Source organism: Nuphar pumila, chromosome 10, assembly GCF_984573655.1.
Source record: "Nuphar pumila chromosome 10, dmNupPumi1.hap1.1, whole genome shotgun sequence".
Taxonomy (NCBI): Eukaryota; Viridiplantae; Streptophyta; class Magnoliopsida; order Nymphaeales; family Nymphaeaceae; genus Nuphar; species Nuphar pumila.
The window spans coordinates 106,875,993-106,898,005 of record NC_143258.1 but is presented as its reverse complement, the minus strand read 5'-3'; the positions used below and the strand labels follow the sequence as shown (position 1 = coordinate 106,898,005).

Here is a 22,013-nt window from a genome sequence, read left to right as displayed (position 1 = left end):
TGCAGTTGTGCGCGAGACTGAAGGCATCAGCAGGACTTAGGCGTTGCCTCTACAATATGTTCGCACCTGCGAGTGCGCTATCCAGACTATGTGCGCATGCATGCGTCGCATTCTTCTTGTGCCCGCCTGCGTGCGCGGCTTCATATTGAGCGCATGCGTGTGCAGTTTCACGGTGAGCGCATGCACCTGAGCTTGTGTGCGCATGCATGCGCCTGAGCTTGTTGTGTGTGCTAGATCCAAAGATTGTGTATATTACGGCTGCGCGCACAAGCAGTTGCAGTGATAGAATGCGCGCCTACGTGCACCGGCTGTCAGTTTCTCCTCTACGCCTATGTGCGCTTGTTAAACATGCCCTGCGGCTTGTGATCCTAGGAAGCCTCATCAACGAGGCACAACACGTGTGTGCAAATCTTGTTCATGTTGTTTATATATGGGTTGGATTAACCAAACAGGACCACTTCCTTGTAATGAAATCAAATGTGCATGAATACAATGCCACTAAGGGCTACAAAGAGTGCACAAAACACACAAGCCTCTAACGGGCAAAATACAATAAGCCACAAGGGCTAGCACAATCAACTCACAAAGAGTATAAGAAAGAGAGAATACACAAAAATATAAAAAATAATATGTATTGAAATGCTTGAAACAGGCATAAAAGAGAGAGGCAAGGAGCCTCTTTAAATAGGCCACAAGAGGGCTCTTAGAGCTCTTAGAGCCCTTGGAGAGCTCCCAACGCCTATAAATATAGCCATTTGGATGTTCCCAATGGCTCTAAGGGCCTTTTAATATAAGGTCCTTTCACTTTAGTGAAAGGACAAACAAAGAAAAGAATAAAAAAAGAAAAGGAAGAATTACAATGTTGCCCCTAATGGGCAGCTACTATTACATAAGAAGGAAAAGACTAAAATGCCCCTAGAGGGCAGTAATAATTACATCAAAAATATATACATATAAATGTATATATATAAAGGTATATACATATATAAAGAGTAGAGCGTAGGTGCTTGAACATTAGGTGTCTACGATATGTGCTTGATGGATTTTTTTGCTCTTCCAGTGTTTTTTTTGCAATTCTGACCCCATAAATGTATTGGGCATGGTCGATTTACGAGGAATCCACACCTGGATCATGTGTTTTCGATGAAAAAATGATATTTAGAGCCTCAAAATTTTACAAAGATTTTGGATCATTGATTTTTCAAACATTATAAAAATCCACCCAATGTGTCGGAATCGAACACTTTAAGAGTTGATCCCTATAAAATCAAGTACATAGAACACATCTGTACGGTCAAAATTTAAAAATAAAATGAAAAAAAACTGAAAAACCCATCAAGAACGTATCGCAAGCACCTATACTCTAGTCCATATATAAATATGTATATATTTTAACACCCTCCCTCAAAATGACACTGAGATCACCGAAAGTGTGCCTAGAAGGAAGGAGAACCCGGGAGATGGCAAAGCTTTGGTGAAGAAATGTGCAAGTTGACATTTGGATGTGACATAAGGAAGTTCAATAATGTTCTTCAAAAATTCATTATGAACATAATGGTAATTCATCTTTATGTGCTTTGTCCGTTCATAAAATGTGTGATTGCTAGCAATGTAGATCGCGCTTTTGTTGTTGCAACACATCTTTGAAGGAGTAGAGATGGTGACTCCCATGTTAAACATACTCCGCAACCATATAATTTCAGTGGTAGTAGTCGTCATCGCCCTATATTCAACTTCAGTAGAAGACAGTAACATCGTCTGGTGTTTCTTACATCCCCATGGTATCAGCAAATCACCAAGAAAAACACAATATCCTGTTATAGAAATATGATCATTGGGGTGACCACCTCAATCAGAGTCAGTATAAGCAACTAAATTAGGAGATGAAGAAGAGGATAAGGAAAGTCCTTTTGACATTGTCTCCTTTAGATATCTGATAATACGCATGACAGTTGCCATATAAACAGTGATAGGTGCGTGTTGAAATTGACTTGCACTATGAACCAAGGTTGTTTGTATTGTGTTGTATCGTATGATATGGCACGATACGTATCGTTACTTTTTGGTCTAACGATACGATACACACTCGTATCGCGATACCCAATTGGGTGTATCGACCCATATCGTACAATACACCCTGTACCGTACGATACGGGTCTGGCACACTTTAAAAGACCCAAAAATAGGTCTTTTCGTTTGGATTTGAAATCCCTCTTAAGGGCTGACTTCTACACATGTGTAGAGGCTCTTGGAAGGAAACTCATGCACCCTAAGTTCCATGAGATCAATTTGAGGGTTGATTCTTGCATAAGGGAGAGGGCTTTTACGATTTTCTCAAAAGTGCATGTTCACCCATTTTTCTATTCAAGGAAGTAGGTTAAGATAAAAAATTCCTATTCTTTGCTTGTTATTGAGTGTTTTTGGTGGAAGATGGCATCGGAGGATCCGGCATGGCAATGGTGCACTTAAGTAACAAGTGAAAACCGATTAAGAATCAAATGCAACTATTGTCAAAATAGTTTTTCAGGTGATATTTCTCAGTTGAAGCATCATTTAGTCGGGACACATCATAATGTGCAAGCATGTACGTCAAAGAAATTGTCAGATGTAAAATAGCAATGACAACAATTACTTGATGATTTGTGAGGAAAAAGACAAAAGAGATGAATGAGGTAGAAATGGGGTATGTGGAGCCCGGAGAGGATGTGTATTACGAAGATGAACTCCCTACTTATGATCCTATAACCCATAGCATAGGATCAAAAGTAAGAAGTTCTACAGCAAAAGGAAAAGGTATGACTGATGTCAGTAGTGTCGCAGGCACAAAAAGAAGAGGAGAAAGAAGAAGAGCAGGAGGGAGTTCTTCAATAAGAGAACTAGAAGGTAGAGCTAGAGGCTCTATTAGGAGCTTTTTCCCTCATAGGACTGCCCAAGGGGCACAGCCCGACATTTATACTGCTACGACTCCTTAGCATTTAGTCGAGCAAGCGGATGTCATGGTTGAAAGTGGTTGTATGATACCTGCATTCCTTTCAATGCGATAAATTTCTTTCATTTTTAGGTCATGGCAGATGTCAACCAGTATTGGGCCTGGATACAAGATGCATTTATATCATACTTTAAGAGGAAAGATTTTAGATGCTGATGTGAATGAAGTAAAAGCTTATTCTGATGAGATTGGACAGTCATGGAAAGAGACTAGGTATAGCATCATGGCAGATGGGTGAATAGATAGAAAGTCAAGGACCTTGATAAAAAATTTTGTTTATTGCCCCAAAGAAACCATGTTTTTTAAATCAATTGACTTGTTTGATACACCCAAGAAAACAGATGTATTGTTAAGGGTTTTTTACCAGGTTGTAGAAGAGGTTTAGCCTTAAAACATTGTACAGTTCATTACTGATAATGCGTCAAATTATAGGGCAACAGGTAAAAAATTGGCAGAAAATTTTGGGTCATTCTTTTGGACCCCGTGTGCTGCCCTCATGCTTAAGGACATTGGCAGCATGGATGAGGTATATCAAATAGTTGAATACTGTCAAGAAAATACTAAATTTATTTACAATCATACATGGGTTTTGAGCCTAATGAGAAAGTATGTTAGTAGTGTTGAGTTGATTCGTAGTGCAGTTACTAGATTTGTTAAGAATTTTTTGACTGCAAAGTTTAGTAAAGAATAAAGTTGCACAAAAAAATTTATTTTCATCAGATGAATGGAATGCATATCCCCATACACAAAAAAGAAAGCCTAGAGAAATTGTAGATATTGTATTCAGAAGTGAATTATGGGATTCATGAGTGAAGTTATTGAAAATAAATATACTTTTGGTGAAGGTGTTTCGATTGGTTGATAGTGAAGACAGACCAGCTGTGGGTTATCTCTATTAGACCATTAGAGATAATTTGAAGGGGAAGAAAATATTTTACATACCTATATGGAACATCATTGATCATAGGTGGATTGGGCAACTTCATCAATCTTTTCATGCTGCAACATACTATTTAAATTCTGCATTTAGATACTTTGCTACTTTTAAAATGGACAAAGAAGTCAACAAGGGACTTTTGGATTGCATCGAAATGTTGAACCCCGGTTATATCATTCAAGATCAAATTCACAAGGAAATAAAAACTTATGATAATGCATTGTATGATATGGGGAGACCTGCACCAGTGCGAAACCGTGCCACAATGCATCCAGGTAATTTATTTTGTCTATTTCAATTTTAATTTCAAATTGTTATTTTGTTATGATGTTTTGTATGATTGTATATCTATTATTGTTTTCAAACTTATGGTAGGCCAAGTTTAAAAGTAATCTTCCAAATCTAAGAGCTTGTCATTCGCATTCTAAGCCAAAAATGTAGTGCAAATGGATGCAAGAAAAACTAGAGTGTCTTCGAGCAAATTCATACCAAAAGAAGAAACAGATTGGAGCACAAAAGGCTCAATGAGCTCGTCTACGTTTGCTACAACTTACAATTGAGGCAGAGGTATATAAAATTGTAAAGTTTATTTGTTAGTTTCATTCAAAACTCAACTAATTTTAATTTTTTCATGTCAGCTTTTTAGGCAAATCGAAAAGTTATCAGCAAAGAGGCACAAAGAGCAATTTGATCCCATCAGTTTAAAGCATTTTGATGAAATTGATGCATGGGTTGAAGAAGAAGCAGAGGCGCTTTTAAATGAAGACGACATTCAATGGATTAACATGAAAGGAGCATGAGAGGTAGATGATGAAGACCCCACGTATCTTAGGAATGATGTGGATGTCAAAGAAGGAGAAGAGGAAGAAGATAATGAAGATGATTATGATTATGATTATTGATGTATCATGTATTCATGTTTTATTAAAAAAATTGTTCTTATGAGATGTTTTTGTTTATGTAATATGGAAATATGACTCTTATGGTATGTAATAGAGACATAAATGCTTCATAATGTGATTTCATGCATGTAGTTTGTGCAATTCATCATTATTTCATGTGATATGATCTTTTAGAATTTTTACTAATTTTTTATGACTTTTTTTATTTTTCTTGATTTTCTTGATTTTTTTGGATTTTTTGAATTTTTTATTTAAAATTTATGATACGATACGATATAGTGTTACTATTGGGACGACCGATTCAAGTAACGATACGCTACTTACAACCTTGTTTTGAACAACATGTGACAGGTCTGGCCCAGTGATAGCGAAATATGTAAAAGACTCAATCAACTGACGATAAGGAGTATGATTAATGTTATCAAAAACGCGCCTTGAGGCGCGGCCCTCTGTGCCTCAAGGCTCAAGCCTGAGGTGCAAGAACAAAATTTCTTTTTTTTTTAAGATTTCTAAGACATAATCAACAAGATTTTTGTAGGTTAATCTCATATATTTTTCAGTTATTTCAGTTATGTAATCGGTTTCTTAGTATATTTTAACTTTTGTTGGTTAATCTCATATATTTTCTAGTTATGTAATCAGTTTTTATATGTTACTTAAAGTAACTTACTTTTATATATTAATCTCATATTTTTTAGAATAATCTCATATATTTTAACTTTTGTAGGTTAATCTCATATATTTTCCAGTTATTTCAGTTATGTAATCAGTTTCTTAGTATATTTTAACTTTTGTTGGTTAATCTCATATATTTTCCAGTTATGTAATCAGTTTTTTAGTTACTTTTATAAAGTTAATCTCATGTTTTTTTAAATAATCTCATATATTTTAACTTTTGTAGGTTAATCTCATATATTTTCCAGTTATTTCAGTTATGTTTGTAGGTTAATCTCATATATTTTCCAGTTATTTCAGTTATGTTTGTTGGTTAATCTCATATATTTTCTAATTATGTAATCAGTTTTTAGTTACTTTTACATGTTAATCTCATATTTTTTAGTACTTATTTGAGATTTTTTATTTCTTATTGGTTGTTATTTCATCAATAAAGCATTTCTTCATTTATTTATATTTTTAGATATTTTTTTATAATTTTTTTAAAGTTTTCAAAAAAATTTGAGGCTTACGCTTTACGCCTCACCTCGGTTTTTGGTGGAGCGCCTCGCTATGCCTCAACACTTTTCACAACACTCAGTAAGATCTTTTAAAGGAGTTTTACCATTGGCCCTCATCTTTGCATTGATCATCGCAAGAATATCCACCTTTTCGTCAATTAGTACATATTTACCAATTATATCTTATGCAAGTTTCATCTGAAAGAGTACATTCTGTATAGAGGAATCTGCAACTTCAATACCTAAAAAATGCCTTAGAAATCCAAGGTCAAACATATCAAATTTTTCTTTAAGAACATTCTTAATTGTTTCAATGTCTTTCTTATTACTTCCAATGATTATCATATCATCAACATATAATAAAAAAATTAGTTATACTGTTACCCGCATTTCTAACAAAAAGAGCGGTATCAGTATAACAAGAGACAAATCCACTATCAATAACAATTTTACTAAAACGGCCATACTAATCCTTTAGAGCTTGCTTAAGACCATAAAAGGCTTTTTTATGTTTAAGAACTTTCTCTTTTTTAATATCAAACCTAGGCGGAGGATCCAAATAGATCTCTTCCGAGAGATCCCATTTAGAAAAGCATTTTTGGCATTTAATTGGTAAACAAGCCATTGTTTTATGGATGCTAAGGCAATTATAAAGTCATAACACTAGTCATCCTAGTAATAGACACAAAGGTTTCATCATAATCAATATCATACTCATGTGAATATTCCTTTGCAACTAGCCTAGCTTTATATCTTTCTAAGAAACCATCACTCTTAGTCTTTACTTTATAAACCCAACCCATCAACACCCAATAGTCTTTTTTGCTAACGGTAAATTTACTTCTTCCCATATATTGGCTTTGCTAAAAGTTTCTAATTTTAATTTCATAGCATCTACCCAATATGAATATTGTTTGGTTTCATGGAAGTTAGTGGGTTTGTGATAGGCATGGAGCATCATCAAATCAAACAAGCCCTATATCTCAGGGAAAAAGAATCTAGGACACAAACCTTTGAGGAGGCCTAAAGGTCCTAGGAATTTTTCTAAGACTAAAGATTCCTCTAGATGTTATTCTAATGGGAGATTTTGTGAATAGTTCTCAAAAACATTCACGCCGGGTATACACACGAACTTCATTGGAGTTCTCATTAAGGGAATTATCCCTCTAAGGGGACTAACCCATCAATATGAAGATAATCATTACCACATTCAATGTCATTGATAGATGCAGTTGAATCATTTCTAGGCAACAAATCAAAAAGGAAAGAATAATCCACTTCCTCCTTGGGTTCACTTTGTTCAAAACCATTTTGATCTTGTAGAAATAGCATGTTTCTTTAAATATAAAGTTTATTATTCTTAAGATCATAACATTTATATCCTTTTTAATTTTCACCATAGCCTATGAAAACACGTTCAAGAGCTTTTGGTAAAAGTTTATCCTTTCCTTTGAAAAGAACAAAACATTTGCAACAAAAAATTCTCAATCTTTTGAAATTACGAGATATTTTAAACAATTTTTCAAAAGAAGAAATATTTTTAAGAGAAGATTAAGGCATTCTATTGATAAGATATAAAGAGGTAAGGGTGGTTCGGCCCAAAAGGATTTTAAAACATTTTTTTAAATAAAGAGAGTTCTAATTGTTTCAACAATGTTGCTTTCTTTCTGTAAGTTCATTTTGTTGAGGAGTTTTGGGACAAGATCTTTGACGAATAATTTTATTTTATTTGACATATATTTACCACCCGAATCGGATCTAAAAATAGATATATTAGTATGAAATTGGTTTTTGATAAGAATACGAAATTCTTTAAAGATGAAAAAAATATTGGATTTGAACCTAAGTATATCTAAGTACACCTAGTATAATCATCAACAAAGAAATATCCTCTCTTTGACATGAACAGCGCCGGTCCCCATACATCCAAATGCACCAACTCGGAGGGTCTTTTATAAACAAAGCTTCTATTAGGAAAATGAGAAGAATGTATTTTTCCAAGAATACAATCATTGCAAGTAAATTCTTTTTAATTACAAAATTTTTCTAAGAATGGAAAGAGATACAATTTTAAGGCACTTGGATGACCAAGTCTTTTGTGCCAAGTCATAACATCCTTAGATTGAACATGATTATAAAAAGATTTGGAAGGTAATATAAAAAAATCCATATAGAAGAGGTCCCCTCTCCGATGGCTTTGCCCAATCAGCTTTCCGGACCAAAGATCCTGCACAAAGTAATCTCTAGGTGAAAAAGAGAGACTGCAACCATGATCGGATATTTAAGAAACCGAAAAAAAAACATAAAGTTTTGAAATAATTCTAATTTTTTGAACAAAAAACTCTTGATTTGTTCAAAAAAAATTCAAGGTTTCCTATTCCTTTTGAAAAGAAGTCATCACGGTGTATATGTCTGACCCGATCCATTTATATATTGGATCGGGTCCAGACCCAATTGGTGTATATGTATATTAACATGTTCAAAGGGGTATTTTCGTACCCTAGTTTTTACTTTACTTAATACATTAAATAGAACGATAGGGTCAGTCGATTTTTGACTGAACCCCTTTCTCTAAAACCTCTCTCTCTTCCATCTCTCTCTCTCTCTCTCTCCTCTCTCTCTTTCTCTATGAGAGGCAAGGTGGAGATCAAAGGCTTCTTTCTTTCATGGTATCAGAGCAACGTGACGACTGTGCCTGAAGAACTGCTTTTGTTTCACGGTGGCTCGATTTCACGGTAAAAGACAAAAGCTTTTCACGGTGAGTTCGTGATTTTAAATCGACCCTCTCTGGAAATATTCACGGTGAGTTCGTGATTCTGAAATATATATCTCTGAGTTCGTGATTCTGAAACTGTTGCTTCGTGGGTTCTGGAAATCGACCCTTTCTGGAAGTATTCACGGTGAGTTCGTGATTCTGAAAAAGATATTTCTGAGTTCGTGATTTTGAAACTGTTGTTTCGTGGGTTCTGGAAGTATTTCTGCTGTGTGAAAAATTTTTCTGAGTTCGTGATTCTGAAATATATATCTCTGAGTTCGTGATTCTGAAACTGCTGCTTTGTGGGTTCTGGAAATCGACCCTTTCTGGAAGTATTCACGATGAGTTCGTGATTCTGAAAAAGATATTTCTGAGTTCGTGATTCTAAAACTGTTGTTTTTGTGGGTTCTGGAACTGCTGTGTGTCAGCCGAGTGCCCTGTCAGCCGAGACCTCGGCTGTGATATACCTAAAACTTTGTTCGTGATTCTAAAACTGGTGTTTTCGTGGGTTCTGGAACTGCTGTATCTCCCATCTCTGCTGATCTATACCTAAGTGTCAGTCGAGTGCCCTGTCAGTCGAGACCTCGGCTGTGATATACCTAAAACTCTGTTAGCCGAGTCCTCTGTTGTGATATACCTAAGTGTCAGTCCAGGTTTCCATGGATTCCTCTTATGGACAGTCATGTCTGTCCTTAAGCTTTCTCGGTCAGCTAGTCTCTGAAAAATTGAATAACTTCAATTTCTTAACCTGGAAAAGACAGATCATTCCATTTATAAAGAGTCAGGACCTCTCTGGTCATCTGGATGGATCTGTTCCACCGCCTCCAGAATTCCTCTCACGGGAAAAGGCGGACGATAAAGGAGAACAATCTGTTGTTCTTCTTAAGAACCCAAAATATGTTACTTGGATGAAGAGGGATCAATCGTTAGTGACCTACATCACTTCAACTCTCTCACAGGAAGTCCTCATTGCACTTTCTGATGATTGTTCGGCCAAGGAACTGTGGGATGAGTTAGTTTAGACGTATTCACAAATTTCTGAGGCAAGAATTATGTATCTTAAGCGAGAGTTTCAAATGCTTAAGAAAGATTCCATGTCTGTTATGGAATACTTGAACAAAATGAAAGGCATCACGGACCAACTGGCTGTTGTTGAGTGTCTTGTCAGTGAAAAGGATAAAGTACAACAAACCTTGAGTGGATTGGGGTCAGACTATCATGTTATGACGACTAACTTATTATGTTTACCAGAACTTCCAAAGTTTGAAGATCTTCGTGCGAAATTATCGCAATATGAGATGACTCTGAAAGGATCTTCTGAAGATTCTCATGGGAATTCAGGAACACAAGATGTGCTGGCTATGGGAATGAATTATGGCCGAGGACGAGGAAGTTCTTTTCGAGGAAAAGGAGGCCAAGGGAGAAACACCTATGGAGGTCGTGGCATACTTCCGACACCCAATATACAAGGACAAAGACCCATTCCCACTTGTTTTCTATGCAACAAGAAAGGACACATTAAAGCAAATTGTTGATTTAATCCTCAAAACAAAGGAAAAACTCCACAAGCAGAGTCTAGGAAGGATGGAGAAGTAAAGGAGTTGTTGTTGGCAGCCTTGGCAAGATTGAATATGAAGCAAAATGATAAAGGAATTTGGTATGTCGACTCTGGAGCAGCTACTCATGTCACAGGTGATGCAGGTAAACTCTTGACTCTTACTCCTTATGTTGGTAAGAATAGCATAGTCACAGGAGATGGATCTCATCACTCAATCTCACATACTGGAAATGCCATTATACCAATGTCAAAGTCCTCTCTTAAACTTCCAAGTGTCATCCATGCACCTAATATTCAAAAGAACATTGTTTCTGTCTCAAAACTTGTTGATGATGCCAATGCTTCAGTTGAATTTACTCACTCTTCTGTTTATGTCAAGGATCTTCGCACGAGGAAGACATTCGCTGAAGGAAAACGATGGGGCAACATGTATATCTTAAAGAAGATCCTTCCTCCATTCATTCCGACTATTCATCCTTGAAGCCTCACCAACGTCAATTTTTTTATTCTGATTTTATATTTAATATTTTTGAATGTAATAAGCCAAAACTTTGGCATAGTCGTCTTGGCCATTGTGGTCGTCATTTTATTGAAAAATTTGTCTTGAATAATTTTATTCCCAAGTCCAGTCTCAGTTCAGAGGTCGTTGATACAAAGTGTTCTAGTTGTCTTTTATGTAAGAGTCATGTCTTACCATTTGCTTCTATCAATAAAAGAGCTTCAAGGCCATTTGAGGTCATTTGTTCAGATGTCTGGGGTCCTGCCCCAATTACTTCCCTTTCTAGCAGTAAATACTATCTTATTTTCATTGATAGTTACTCACGTTACACTTGGGTATTTTTTATGAAGCACAAATCAGAAGTTTTTGGATTGTTCCAAAGATTTCATTCTTTTGTTCAAAATCCTTTCTCTACCAACATTCTCAATTTCCAGTGTGATGGAGGAGGTGAATTCTCCTCGAATGACTTTGTTGGTTTCCTTCAACATAATGGGATAAAGAGAAGAGTGTCTTGCCCGCATACACCTCAACAAAATGGGATTGCTGAGAGGAAGCATCGACATATTATAGAGACTGTAATGAGCATGATGCACGAGAGCAATCTTCCTGTATCATTATGGACTGAGGCCTTTCACTCCACAGTCCATGTGATAAATCGATTGCCCATGAGTATCTTAAAAAATAAGTCCCCATATTTCTCTCTTTTTGGCATACAACCTGATTACCATGCATTACGTGTGTTTGGGTCTGTTTGCTATGTTCACATTGACAGCTCACTCAGACACAAGTTCCAAGATAAAGCCTTAAAATGCAGGTTTATAGGATATGCAGAAGACTACAAAGGGTACAGGTGCTATGATCCTCTGAGTAGGTGTGTCAAGGTATCAAGGAATGTAATTTTCGATGAGATGAACTTTGATGCTCAGGATGCTAATTCAACCCTTCATGCTGATAACTCAAGCCCCAACATTGAGGTATACTACCCATGGTTAAATTCAGAACTTTTTTCAAATGGTAAAGTAGACTGTCCAGAAAATTGCAGTCGGAAGGAAACACATGAGGAATCAGCAAATGGAACTCAAACGGAAGAAATTGTTCCAGATGTCTTGGAACCAGCAAGGTATAAAGGTATTGTGTACACCCGGCGAGAGAAAGAGCCCTCATTCGTCTCTTGTATGAGTACAGATCCATCTTCACAGACAATGGATATCAGAAGATCCTCACGGATTCGACATCCACTTGACAGGTGAATAAGTTATAAAAAAAATTCATTGGATTTTCAGTTGTTCTTGACATCCATAAGTAAAGAGGAAGAGCCCCTCATGTTCTATCAAGCTGCGAGTTCTCGAAGATGGGTAGAAGCCATGAATGAAGAAATGGAAGCTCTACATGAATGTGGAACATGGTAGATTGTACCCAGGCCACAAAACAGAAATGTTGTTGGGTCAAAATGGGTGCACAAGATAAAGTATAAACCAGACGGGAGCATTGAAAAATACAAGGCTAGACTTGTAGCCAAGGGATTTACACAAGAGGAAGGCCAAGACTTTGATGAAACTTTCAGTCCTGTAGTTAAAATGGGGATCATTCGCATTGTGTTGGGTTTAGCCATTAAATATGGATGGACATTGAGCCAACTGGATGTAAAAAATGCTTTTCTGCACGGGGATTTAAAAGAAGTTTACATGGAACAACCCACTGGATATGCAGAACGAGAAGCCAAAGAATATGTATGCAAGTTAAAGAGAGCACTCTATGGTTTGAAACAAGCCTCTCGTTCCTGGTTCGACAGTTTTTCTCTAGAGATACAACGGCATGGCTTCTCTCGGTCCCTTCTGGATCACTCATTATTTATTCACAATGAACAAGGAGTCACTACTTTACTATTAATATATGTAGATGACATCATCATCACAGGGAACAGTAAAAGTCACATTGAGCAGGTGAAGAAGTTATTAAATCAGAGATTTAAGATGAAAGATTTGGGAGAGCTGCGATATTTTCTTGGGGTAGAAGTTGATAAAAGAAATGATACACACCCTTACTCAGCACAAATACACGTTGGACATTCTCAGCAGAGCAAGCATGACGGATTGTAAGTCGTTGACAACTCCAAGTGTCAAAAGAAGGGGACATATATGAAGATCCCACTAAGTATCGCAGCTTAGTTGGCATGTTGCAATATCTGACTTTTACTAGACCTGATATAGTATATTCAGTTAATCAGGTATCCCAGTTTATGCATGAACCTCATATGTCACATATGGAGGCAGTCAAACGTATACTTCGTTACCTGAAGGGTACAATTGGTGATGGGCTGGTATACAAGAAAAGGGAATTAGATCCAGGCGGGGGCCATGAGATCGTCACTTATGTTGATGCTGATTGGGCGGGTGATCCAGACGAACGACGATCAGTATTCGGTTATTGCAGCTTCATTGGGCCAAACTTGATATCCTGGAGCAGTAGAAAACAAAAGGCGGTTGCTAGATCGAGCACTGAGGCTGAATACAGATCCATGGCCACTGTCACGGCCGAGGCTACATGGATAAGACATCTCCTGACAGAAATGGGAGAACCGATTGCTCGGTCACTGTTGTTGTGTGACAATCAAAGTGCCATCAACATGTCCTTCAATCCCATCCACCATAGTCGAGCAAAGCACATTGAAATAGATCAACATTTTATTAGAAAAAAAGTTGAAGATAAAGAGATTGAGCCTATGTACGTGCCAACTGAAAAACAAGTTGCTGACATTCTCACTAAAGGGTTGACGAAGGACAGATTTTGGTTTCTGAAAAGCAAGTTGTACATGGTTCAGCACCATGCACAACTTGAGGGAGGCTGAAAAGAAGTCATCACGGTGTATATGTCTGACCCGATCCATTTATATATTGGATCGGGTCCAGACCCAATTGGTGTATATGTATATTAACATGTTCAAAGGGGTATTTTCGTACCCTAGTTTTTACTTTACTTAATACATTAAATAGAACGATAGGGTCAGCCGATTATTGACTGAACCCCTTTCTCTAAAACCTCTCTCTCTTCTCTCTTCTCTCTTCTCTCTTCTCTCTTCTCTCTCTCTCCTCTCTCTCTTTCTCTGTGACAGGCAAGGTGGAGATCGAAGGCTCCTTTCTTTCACCTTTAACATCCAAGGATGTACAATCGGTGGTAGAAACAAAGGATTTAAAAGAATTTGTACTTTGTTCGAATAAAAGGGAGGCATTCGGAGTAATATGAAAAGAAGCACTTGATTCAAGAATCCAAGAAGACATATCGGGAGGTGATGAGACTGCGACACCACAAGTAGATCGAGTAAAAGAGTTGTTCATAAATTGTTGGAGAATTTCCGTAAGTTGAGGAATGGATTCTCTAATGCTTTCATCCCTCTTTGATTTTTCATTTGCTTTGGATGTCTTCTCTCCAATAGAAGCCACTTTCCACTTAAGCTTGGGACAATCAGATTTGATATGTCCCGACTCATTACAAAGATGGCACACAATTTTTATTCTTCCACCATAGTTATTCCTCCCAAAATGTGGAGGCTTATATCTTTTACATTGTTTCCCGGTTTAGAAATTGCATGTACTTCATCAACTTCCTTATTCATAGAAAGGTGAGTCTCTTCTTGGCAAAACTCGACAAGTACTTCATTAAGAGGAGTAGAGGTTCTATGGAGCAAAGATCCTCTTATTTGCTCAAATTCGGGACAGAGGCCGTGAAGAAATTGAAAGAATTATTTTTTCTTCATTTGTTATTGCCTCATCTCAATAGCTCCTTCAACCCATTGAGGTTCAAAAAGAGTATGTTCATCCCATAATGAGGATAAAGTGTTATAATAGTCACGAATAGTCATATCTCTTTGCTTTGTAGATCTTATTTTTTCTTGTAAGAAAAAATACCTAGCAAGGTCCTTTTGTGTGTACATAAAGGACCAAGCTTCGTTGGCTTTTCTAAACTTAGCAAGATTTGCAAAAATTTTTAGGTTCAATGTTGTTCATAAACCATGTAAATATCTTAGCATGTTCACTTTCTCAATCCTCCAATTTGGATTAATATTCTTGAATAGCCTTTTCCTTTTATTCATCTAAAGCTTTCTCTTGACCTTCTTCATTTTTTGTGAGTTTCAATTTGGGTACAGTCCCAAAGTTTCTTTCCTTTGAGGTTGTTCTCCATAACGGCCATCCACGTCATGTAGTTGGTTCCATTCAATTTGAATGAAAGATCAATCTTTGCAATGTTGTTGGCCATGACGAGAAAGAAAGAGAAGAGAGCTGAAGAAAAGAGATTTCTTGAAGATTAGAACCATTACAAGCACTTCAATCAATAAGGCCCAAGGGTGTAGACACCCAAGGACTCTGATACCATGTAATGAAATCAAATATGCACTAATACAATGCCACTAAGGGCTACAAAGAGTTCACAAAACACACAAGCCTATAATGGGCAAAATACAATAAGACACAAGGGCTCAACTCACAAAGAGTATAAGAGAGGGAGAAAGACAACACAAAAATATTAAAAATAATATGTATTGAAAGGCTTGAAACAAGCATAAAAGAGAGAGCCAAGGAGCCGCTTTAAATAGGCCACAAGAGGGCTCTTAGAGCCCTTGGAGAGCTCCAAACGGCTAAAAAGTATAGCCATTTGGATGTCCCCAATGGCTCTAAGGGCCTTTTACAATAAGGTCCTTTCGCTTTAGTGAAAGGACAAACAAAGAAAAGAATAAAAAAAGAAAAAGAAGAATTACAATGCAGTCCCTAATGGATAGCTACTATAACATAAGGAAAAGACTAAAATGCCCATAGAGGGCATTACTAATTACATCAAAATATATATACATATAAATCTATGTCACATGGGTGCGGGTGCGGGTGCGGCACAATTTTAAAATTTTTGGACACGGGGGCTCGGCAAAAAAAAAAATATATATATATATATATATATATATATATATATATATATATATATATATATATATATATATATATAATTTTATTTTATTTTTAAAATGCCACAGGTGTCTGTGCAATCACAGACTGTGACTGTGACTGTGCACAGGCACAGCACTGTGCACTGTGCACAGGCACAGCACTGTGCACTGTGCACAGGCACAGCACTGTGCACTGTGCACAGTCACAGACTGTGCACAGTGCAAAGACTGTGCACACTGCAAAGACTGCACAGTCACAGTGCCTTTTTTATATATATTTTTTTAAATAAAAAATATAAAAAAATAGTTTTTTAGGGACATTTTTGGACTCGGTCAAAGTTGACCGAGTCCAAAATGTGGACGGACTCGGCCTGGACTCGTTGACCGAGTCCGGGCCGAGTCCGAAGCCGCACCCGAGTCCGCACCCGTGTCGGGGCGTGTCGACTCGGGTGCGGCACCTCCTTAGCCGAGTCCGTGTGACATAGATATAAATGTATATATATAAAGGTACATACATATATAAATATGTATATGTTTTAACATTCATATGGATATAGTCCAACCCAAACATGCAGATTAACTTTTTCCAGTTTTTTCCTTGATTTACATCTAAAAATATGTTGAATACAGGTGGATGTTGTTATCTTGGATACTTGGATCTCTGCCAGATCCAAAAGTTTTTAAAGCTTCTTTTTTCAGAATCATATTAATATGAACAACAAAAGAGGGTCGTCTCCTCCCCATTTTAGGTTTGTTTTATTCCCAGGTAAAGGAGTTTTTTTAGTGGAAGTGGAGGAGGCATCCTCTTCTTTCTTTATAAAAAGGAAGCCCACCCCTAGGTGTAATATCGTGTATTTTTCTATAATATTAAATTCTGAAACTTCATAAAATTTAACTAAGTGTTTCGTAAAGTCGATAGAAATCCTCGATTTTAGGTGGCGTCAGTTGAGTCTGGGCGTGGCCCAGGACCCATTAACAAGACCTAAACGAGCCAATTAAGATTTGGTAAAAAGATTTTATTTTTGACCTTTAAAATCAAGCGAAATTAGGGTTAAATTCAGGCAAAATTCGAAGGCGAAATTCAAGTAATATATCATTAGATGTCTCAAAATTCTAAAAACATTGATATTTTGTTTTTCTGAATTCGGGCTACGGTTGGCCCGAAAAACGCATTTTTTAAAAAATGACCCGCTTGGATGTGGCCGGTTCTGGATTGGATCAAATCTGATCCGATCCATATGATCCAAGTTGATATGGATCTGGACCCAATCTAAGACCCATATTAATCAATATCTGGTCCAATTTGAGATCTATATGGATATTAGATATGGATTTGGATCTTGGATCAGATCCAGATCCAAAATCCAAGTCCAATACATTTAAAGTTTCAAATTCAATATAAAGGTTTAATTGATGAAATTTGAAGTTTAAAAAAGACTCCCAGAGGGGTGAGATGCCCTGTGAAACTTTTTGGAAGTTAATTATTTAATAATTAATTAATTAATTCCGAAAATTTATTTTTGGATACGGTGGAGTTCTATAATTTCTACCTAATCAAGAAGAGATTCTAGAGGGGCATCACCCTCTAGAAAGACTCAAAAAATAATAATAAAAATAATAAAAATAAATTAAGAGATAAAAGTAGTTAAAAAAAGAGAGAGACTTGTAGAACTCTATCCTCAACCACATCCGGACTCTAGAGGGGTGTCACCCTCTAAAGGAGCCGGCTCTATAAAAACTCAAAAAAAAAAAAGAGAAAGAAAGAGAGAAAGAGGGAGAGAGAGAAAATCGTGGGAGAGGAGAGAGAAAGAGAAAAGAGGAAGGAAAGAAGGAAAAGGACTTCCTTCCGTTCCGATCGTCCAACGTTATTTTCGGTCTCTTTTTCCGTTTTTAAACGAAGGTATGGGTTCCTTTCTTGATTCGAACGGAGAGAAATAGTTTAAATCAGATTTGTGTGGGGATTCTAGATGGAAAAATAATAAATCTGATTTTTCTTTACATGTTCTATCACATGCCTTGATGCACTTAGGCATGAAACCCTATTTTTACAAACACATGGCTTATTTCTCCTGTTTTTCATGTTTTAAATATTGATTTTTCTTTGCAACAGCATGTTGTCTATATGTATATATGTTTATATACATATGCTGATATTTATATAAGTATATATGTATCTTGGAATCGACCATGTTTGGACCAGCCAACGCAGTTTTGGTTTGGGCCAAATGTGACCCCAAACCAGGCCTGCCGCAGGCCCTAATATATATATATATATGTGTGTGTGTGTGTGTGTGTGTGTGTGTGTGTGTGTGCATGGGACTGATTATGCGAGGTCTGGTTTGGACTACCAGACTTGTCGCAGATTCCAGCATGATGCCGTTGTAAATGTTGTGTTTTTCAAACTAATCGATTTAAGTGCTTACGTATCCAGCATATTCACATGTCACAGCTTTGCTACCTTTATTGTTAAAAAAAAAAAAAGAATCTTATTTATGTTCAAGTGCTAGTATGCTGTTTATCAATGGATTGAGTGGTTCATTACTGCAACCGTACATGTATTTTTTTTAGTTAGATCTGTTAAATGTTACATATATGTGCAGCTGAAAATAAATTTTTTGTTTCTGTTGCTATCAGATCTGTCAGGCATATGAGTATGCAGATCTGGAGCATCTATATATACATGTATGCAGATCTACTCTAGCAGGCAGATTCGGTGCCGATTTGCTGAGCTTAAGCTCGTTGTCCTGGTCAGATCTGCTGCGCTTTTGCACATGCAGATCTTATGTAGATCAGACAGGGATTTTGCACATGCAGATCTGGTCTGATCTGTCATGTACTTACCTCCCTTTCACAACAACAACTACGCCTTCATCCCAAAACAATTGGGGTCAGCGATATGAACCAAAAAAGAAATTCATTTTGGGTCTTCCACATGAATCCTTTTCCTCCAATCATTTCTATCCAATGCCATGTCCTCGGTGAGGTTCAAAGCATTCATATCCTTTCCTATCATCTCCATCCAAGTCTTCCTAGGCCTACCCCGACCTCTTTTAACTAATATATTTTCCCATTTCTCCAACCTTCTAACTGGAGCATCATTAGGCCTTCGCCGAATATGTCCAAACCACCGTAAACGATTCTCTCGCATCTTATTTTCAATGGGTGCAACACCTACCTTCTTACGTATCTCCTCGTTTTGAATCTTATCTTTTATTGTATTTCCACACATCCATCTAAGCATCCGCATCTCAGCTACACTCATTTTTTGAATATGATGTCTCTTGGCAGCCCAACATTCCGTACCATATAGAACCGATTTTTCTGTTATAATGCATGGCAGCATTAATTTATATTTGTCAGCCCTGTTAATGTTGCTCAGCATAGCTACTTCGAGGCTGTCATAATTGCTTTTATATCAAAATCGTATTTGATGTCATTGGGTTAGTTAAAATTGTATTTAATGTTGTCTTATGCCCTGCTGAAATTCGGATTTGTTTAAGAAATTGTTTATGTGAATTAATCTCAAAACCGAGGTGAAATCAAACCTGGACTTGGTTGTTACACTTGTGTTAAGCCTGTCCAGAAGTTTGTATATTAGTGGTTTGGTTGGCTGTTATGCCGAGAATGAAAATAAACCAAAATCGGGTTAGGCCATTAATGCCGATTTGATAAAGATCAATGTCTTTTGGCCGGGGTACATAAACTGACCCCTGTGTGGGTCAAGAACAGGCTATCCGTGTTTGTTTTCTAACAATGAGATGGATGTCAGTAGGTTGATCGATGTTGTCCTATGGGTTGGCATCGAAACATCCTTGATATCATAAATTTTTTATCCACATTGGCTCCCTGATAAAATATTTTCTGCATGTTGTCATGATTAGCTAAATTTTTAATTGTTTCTTAATGCTACCCGGTGATTTATTCTAATGTTGTTAAATATGCTCTGTTTATGATTTTTTTTGGTGGGTTGTTATAGGGCCGAACAATGCTGCACATTTTTTTGCAACATTGTCTGTTGCCCACTACCATTGGCTACATGTTCATGCATGAAAAACATGCATGGAAACTGTGTAGTCCAACTTGTAGCCATGGTGAAGACAATGGACAAAAATATTAAAGCAACACAAGCAAAAAGCTTGTTCCAGAAGCAAGTATTGACAGAAAACCATACCCTATAGTTCTCTTTGAGCACATCAATAGACCTCCTCGAGATCTGACTAACAAGTTCATCCTCAATCAAAAAATGCCTACCAAACATCTTCTGAGCTTCCTCAGGGTTGCTTCCAACAATCTGCAAAATAAAATGTAGTCAGCATATGATCAGACAAATAAAAGAAAAAGAAATGGAAGTCTAATTTACACCAAATCATATTAATGCATCTACAATGCTGCACTTTACCTTCACAGCAACCTTTTGGCCTTTCTTGGCAATATCAGCATGTTTGTGGTTATCCTCAATAGAAGCAATTCTTCCGATGGAAATAAACTCTCTTGAAGGTATACAAATTGGAGTACCAACCTAAACCCAACACATACACGTAGTTATCAAACATAGTATTGCTCATACATTTAGATTAGAAAATTATTCACTGGTTTGTTTGTATAAGCTATGGTTTCTAATGAGTAGTTCACAATCTGCCTTAAAGACTCTACTTCCAATTTACGGCTCAACATTTCAGTTAATATTTCAAACTTACAAGATACTTCTCATAGAAGCAATTCTTCCAATGGAAATAAAGTCTCTTGAAGGTATACAAATTAGAGTAGGGCCAAAGAAGGACTGTTACCATTGAGGTTTTCTCCTTCGCAGAACAGTGTTAACTGTTAAGTTTCTCCATGAGTTTGATTTGAGGCAGGATAATAATCGACAAGCAAGATGTCGTTTTCACCATTGGTGGAAGTCTCTTTTGTTTTTGGATACTTTGATAGGTCTCCCAAATCCAACACATAGATGTAGTCATCAAACATAGCATTGCTCATACATTTAGATTAGAAAGTTGTAAGACCAATTCACCGGTTTATTTGTATAAGCTATGTCTCTAAATTCATAAGTAGCTCAAAATCAAACTTAAAGTCTCTTCTTTCCAATTTATGGCTCAACATTTTAGTTAACGTTTTCAATCTTATATGAGATACTTCTCATGAAGGTCATAATGGATAGAGGCATTAAAAGCACAACAGGTTATCAAAAATGATTTATAGAGGGTAAGATTTTGAGAAAATGGAGAGCACAAACCTTTAAAATTCCTTCAAGAACATCAACCCCCAGGACAATTGGATCCTTCGAGTTAAAAACACAATTAGGCACAATTTTAAGAACACATGGAAAAACTGCTTCATCAGCTGCCTCCTTCTTCCTCTCCTCTTTAAGGTTGTTGATGTATGCTGTGAACTGGTCAAACAAGTGATAGATAATATCTGCCATAAATATCTTGACACCAGTCTCATCTGCAAGTTCCTTAGCCTCGGAAGTTACTTTGACATCAAATGCCAAAATAATGGCATATTCCTTCTTCCTTTCCAGCATAACACTGGCTCTCATAACATCCTTCTTGTGTACTGGACCAATATTTATCCCACTAACCGGAATCTTAACACTTTTTAAGAATTCTAATAAAGCTTCCAATGAGCCAAGAGTTGAAGCTTGCACACACACACCCTCACCACTTTTGTCAATTCTTTTCAGGATATTCTCCATGTCCGCCATTGTTTCTTTTTTTATTTCCTCCAAATCATCATCAGGCCCGACCACATACAATTGGGTACCTGCAATAGCATGTTCAAGGCCCTGCAAGACATAGGAATTGTATATATACTTTAGTAGCATAGAGTGTTAAGCATTTCAAGATTGTACCATGTTCAACACTATGCATGATAGCATTGACAACTATGAAGAGGAAAGCAGAAAAGGAAGTCACCTGTGCAGAAATCTTGATTCCTTGTGCAGCTTTGAGCTCTTTGTGATGCTGATATGTTCCCTGCAGTGTAGAGACAAATATGATGAAAATAAACTACTAATCTTCATTTTTCTCCTTTTTAAGCCAAAGATGATAGAAACCTTAATACAAAATAATAAAAAGAGGTTCAGGGTACCTCAGCTGTTCATTAACATATAATCTAGCAATATTCTATAACTGTGATTTTGTTACTTCTGAAACAATTTTCATTTGCAATGATGTTCCAATATTAAGATGTGTAAGAGGTCCCCTTATATTGTAACATCACATTTCAAATACTTGGGTTCTATCTATGCATTTCACAG

General features: G+C 36.8%; 1 protein-coding gene across 1 annotated transcript in view; it reads right to left on the bottom strand.

Annotated features, from left to right (window-relative positions):
* The window catches only part of LOC149827806 (uncharacterized), a 58,741-nt gene that overhangs the window by 31,020 nt on the left and 5,708 nt on the right, over window positions 1–22,013 (bottom strand). Inside the window, exons 8-11 of the mRNA XM_090019646.1 lie at window positions 21,670–21,729; window positions 20,988–21,539; window positions 20,151–20,270; window positions 19,923–20,042 (exon numbers count right to left, since the gene is read on the bottom strand). Of these exons, the coding sequence (XP_089875772.1) occupies window positions 19,923–20,042; window positions 20,151–20,270; window positions 20,988–21,539; window positions 21,670–21,729 (852 nt within the window). The remainder of the gene's footprint in view (window positions 1–19,922; window positions 20,043–20,150; window positions 20,271–20,987; window positions 21,540–21,669; window positions 21,730–22,013) is intronic.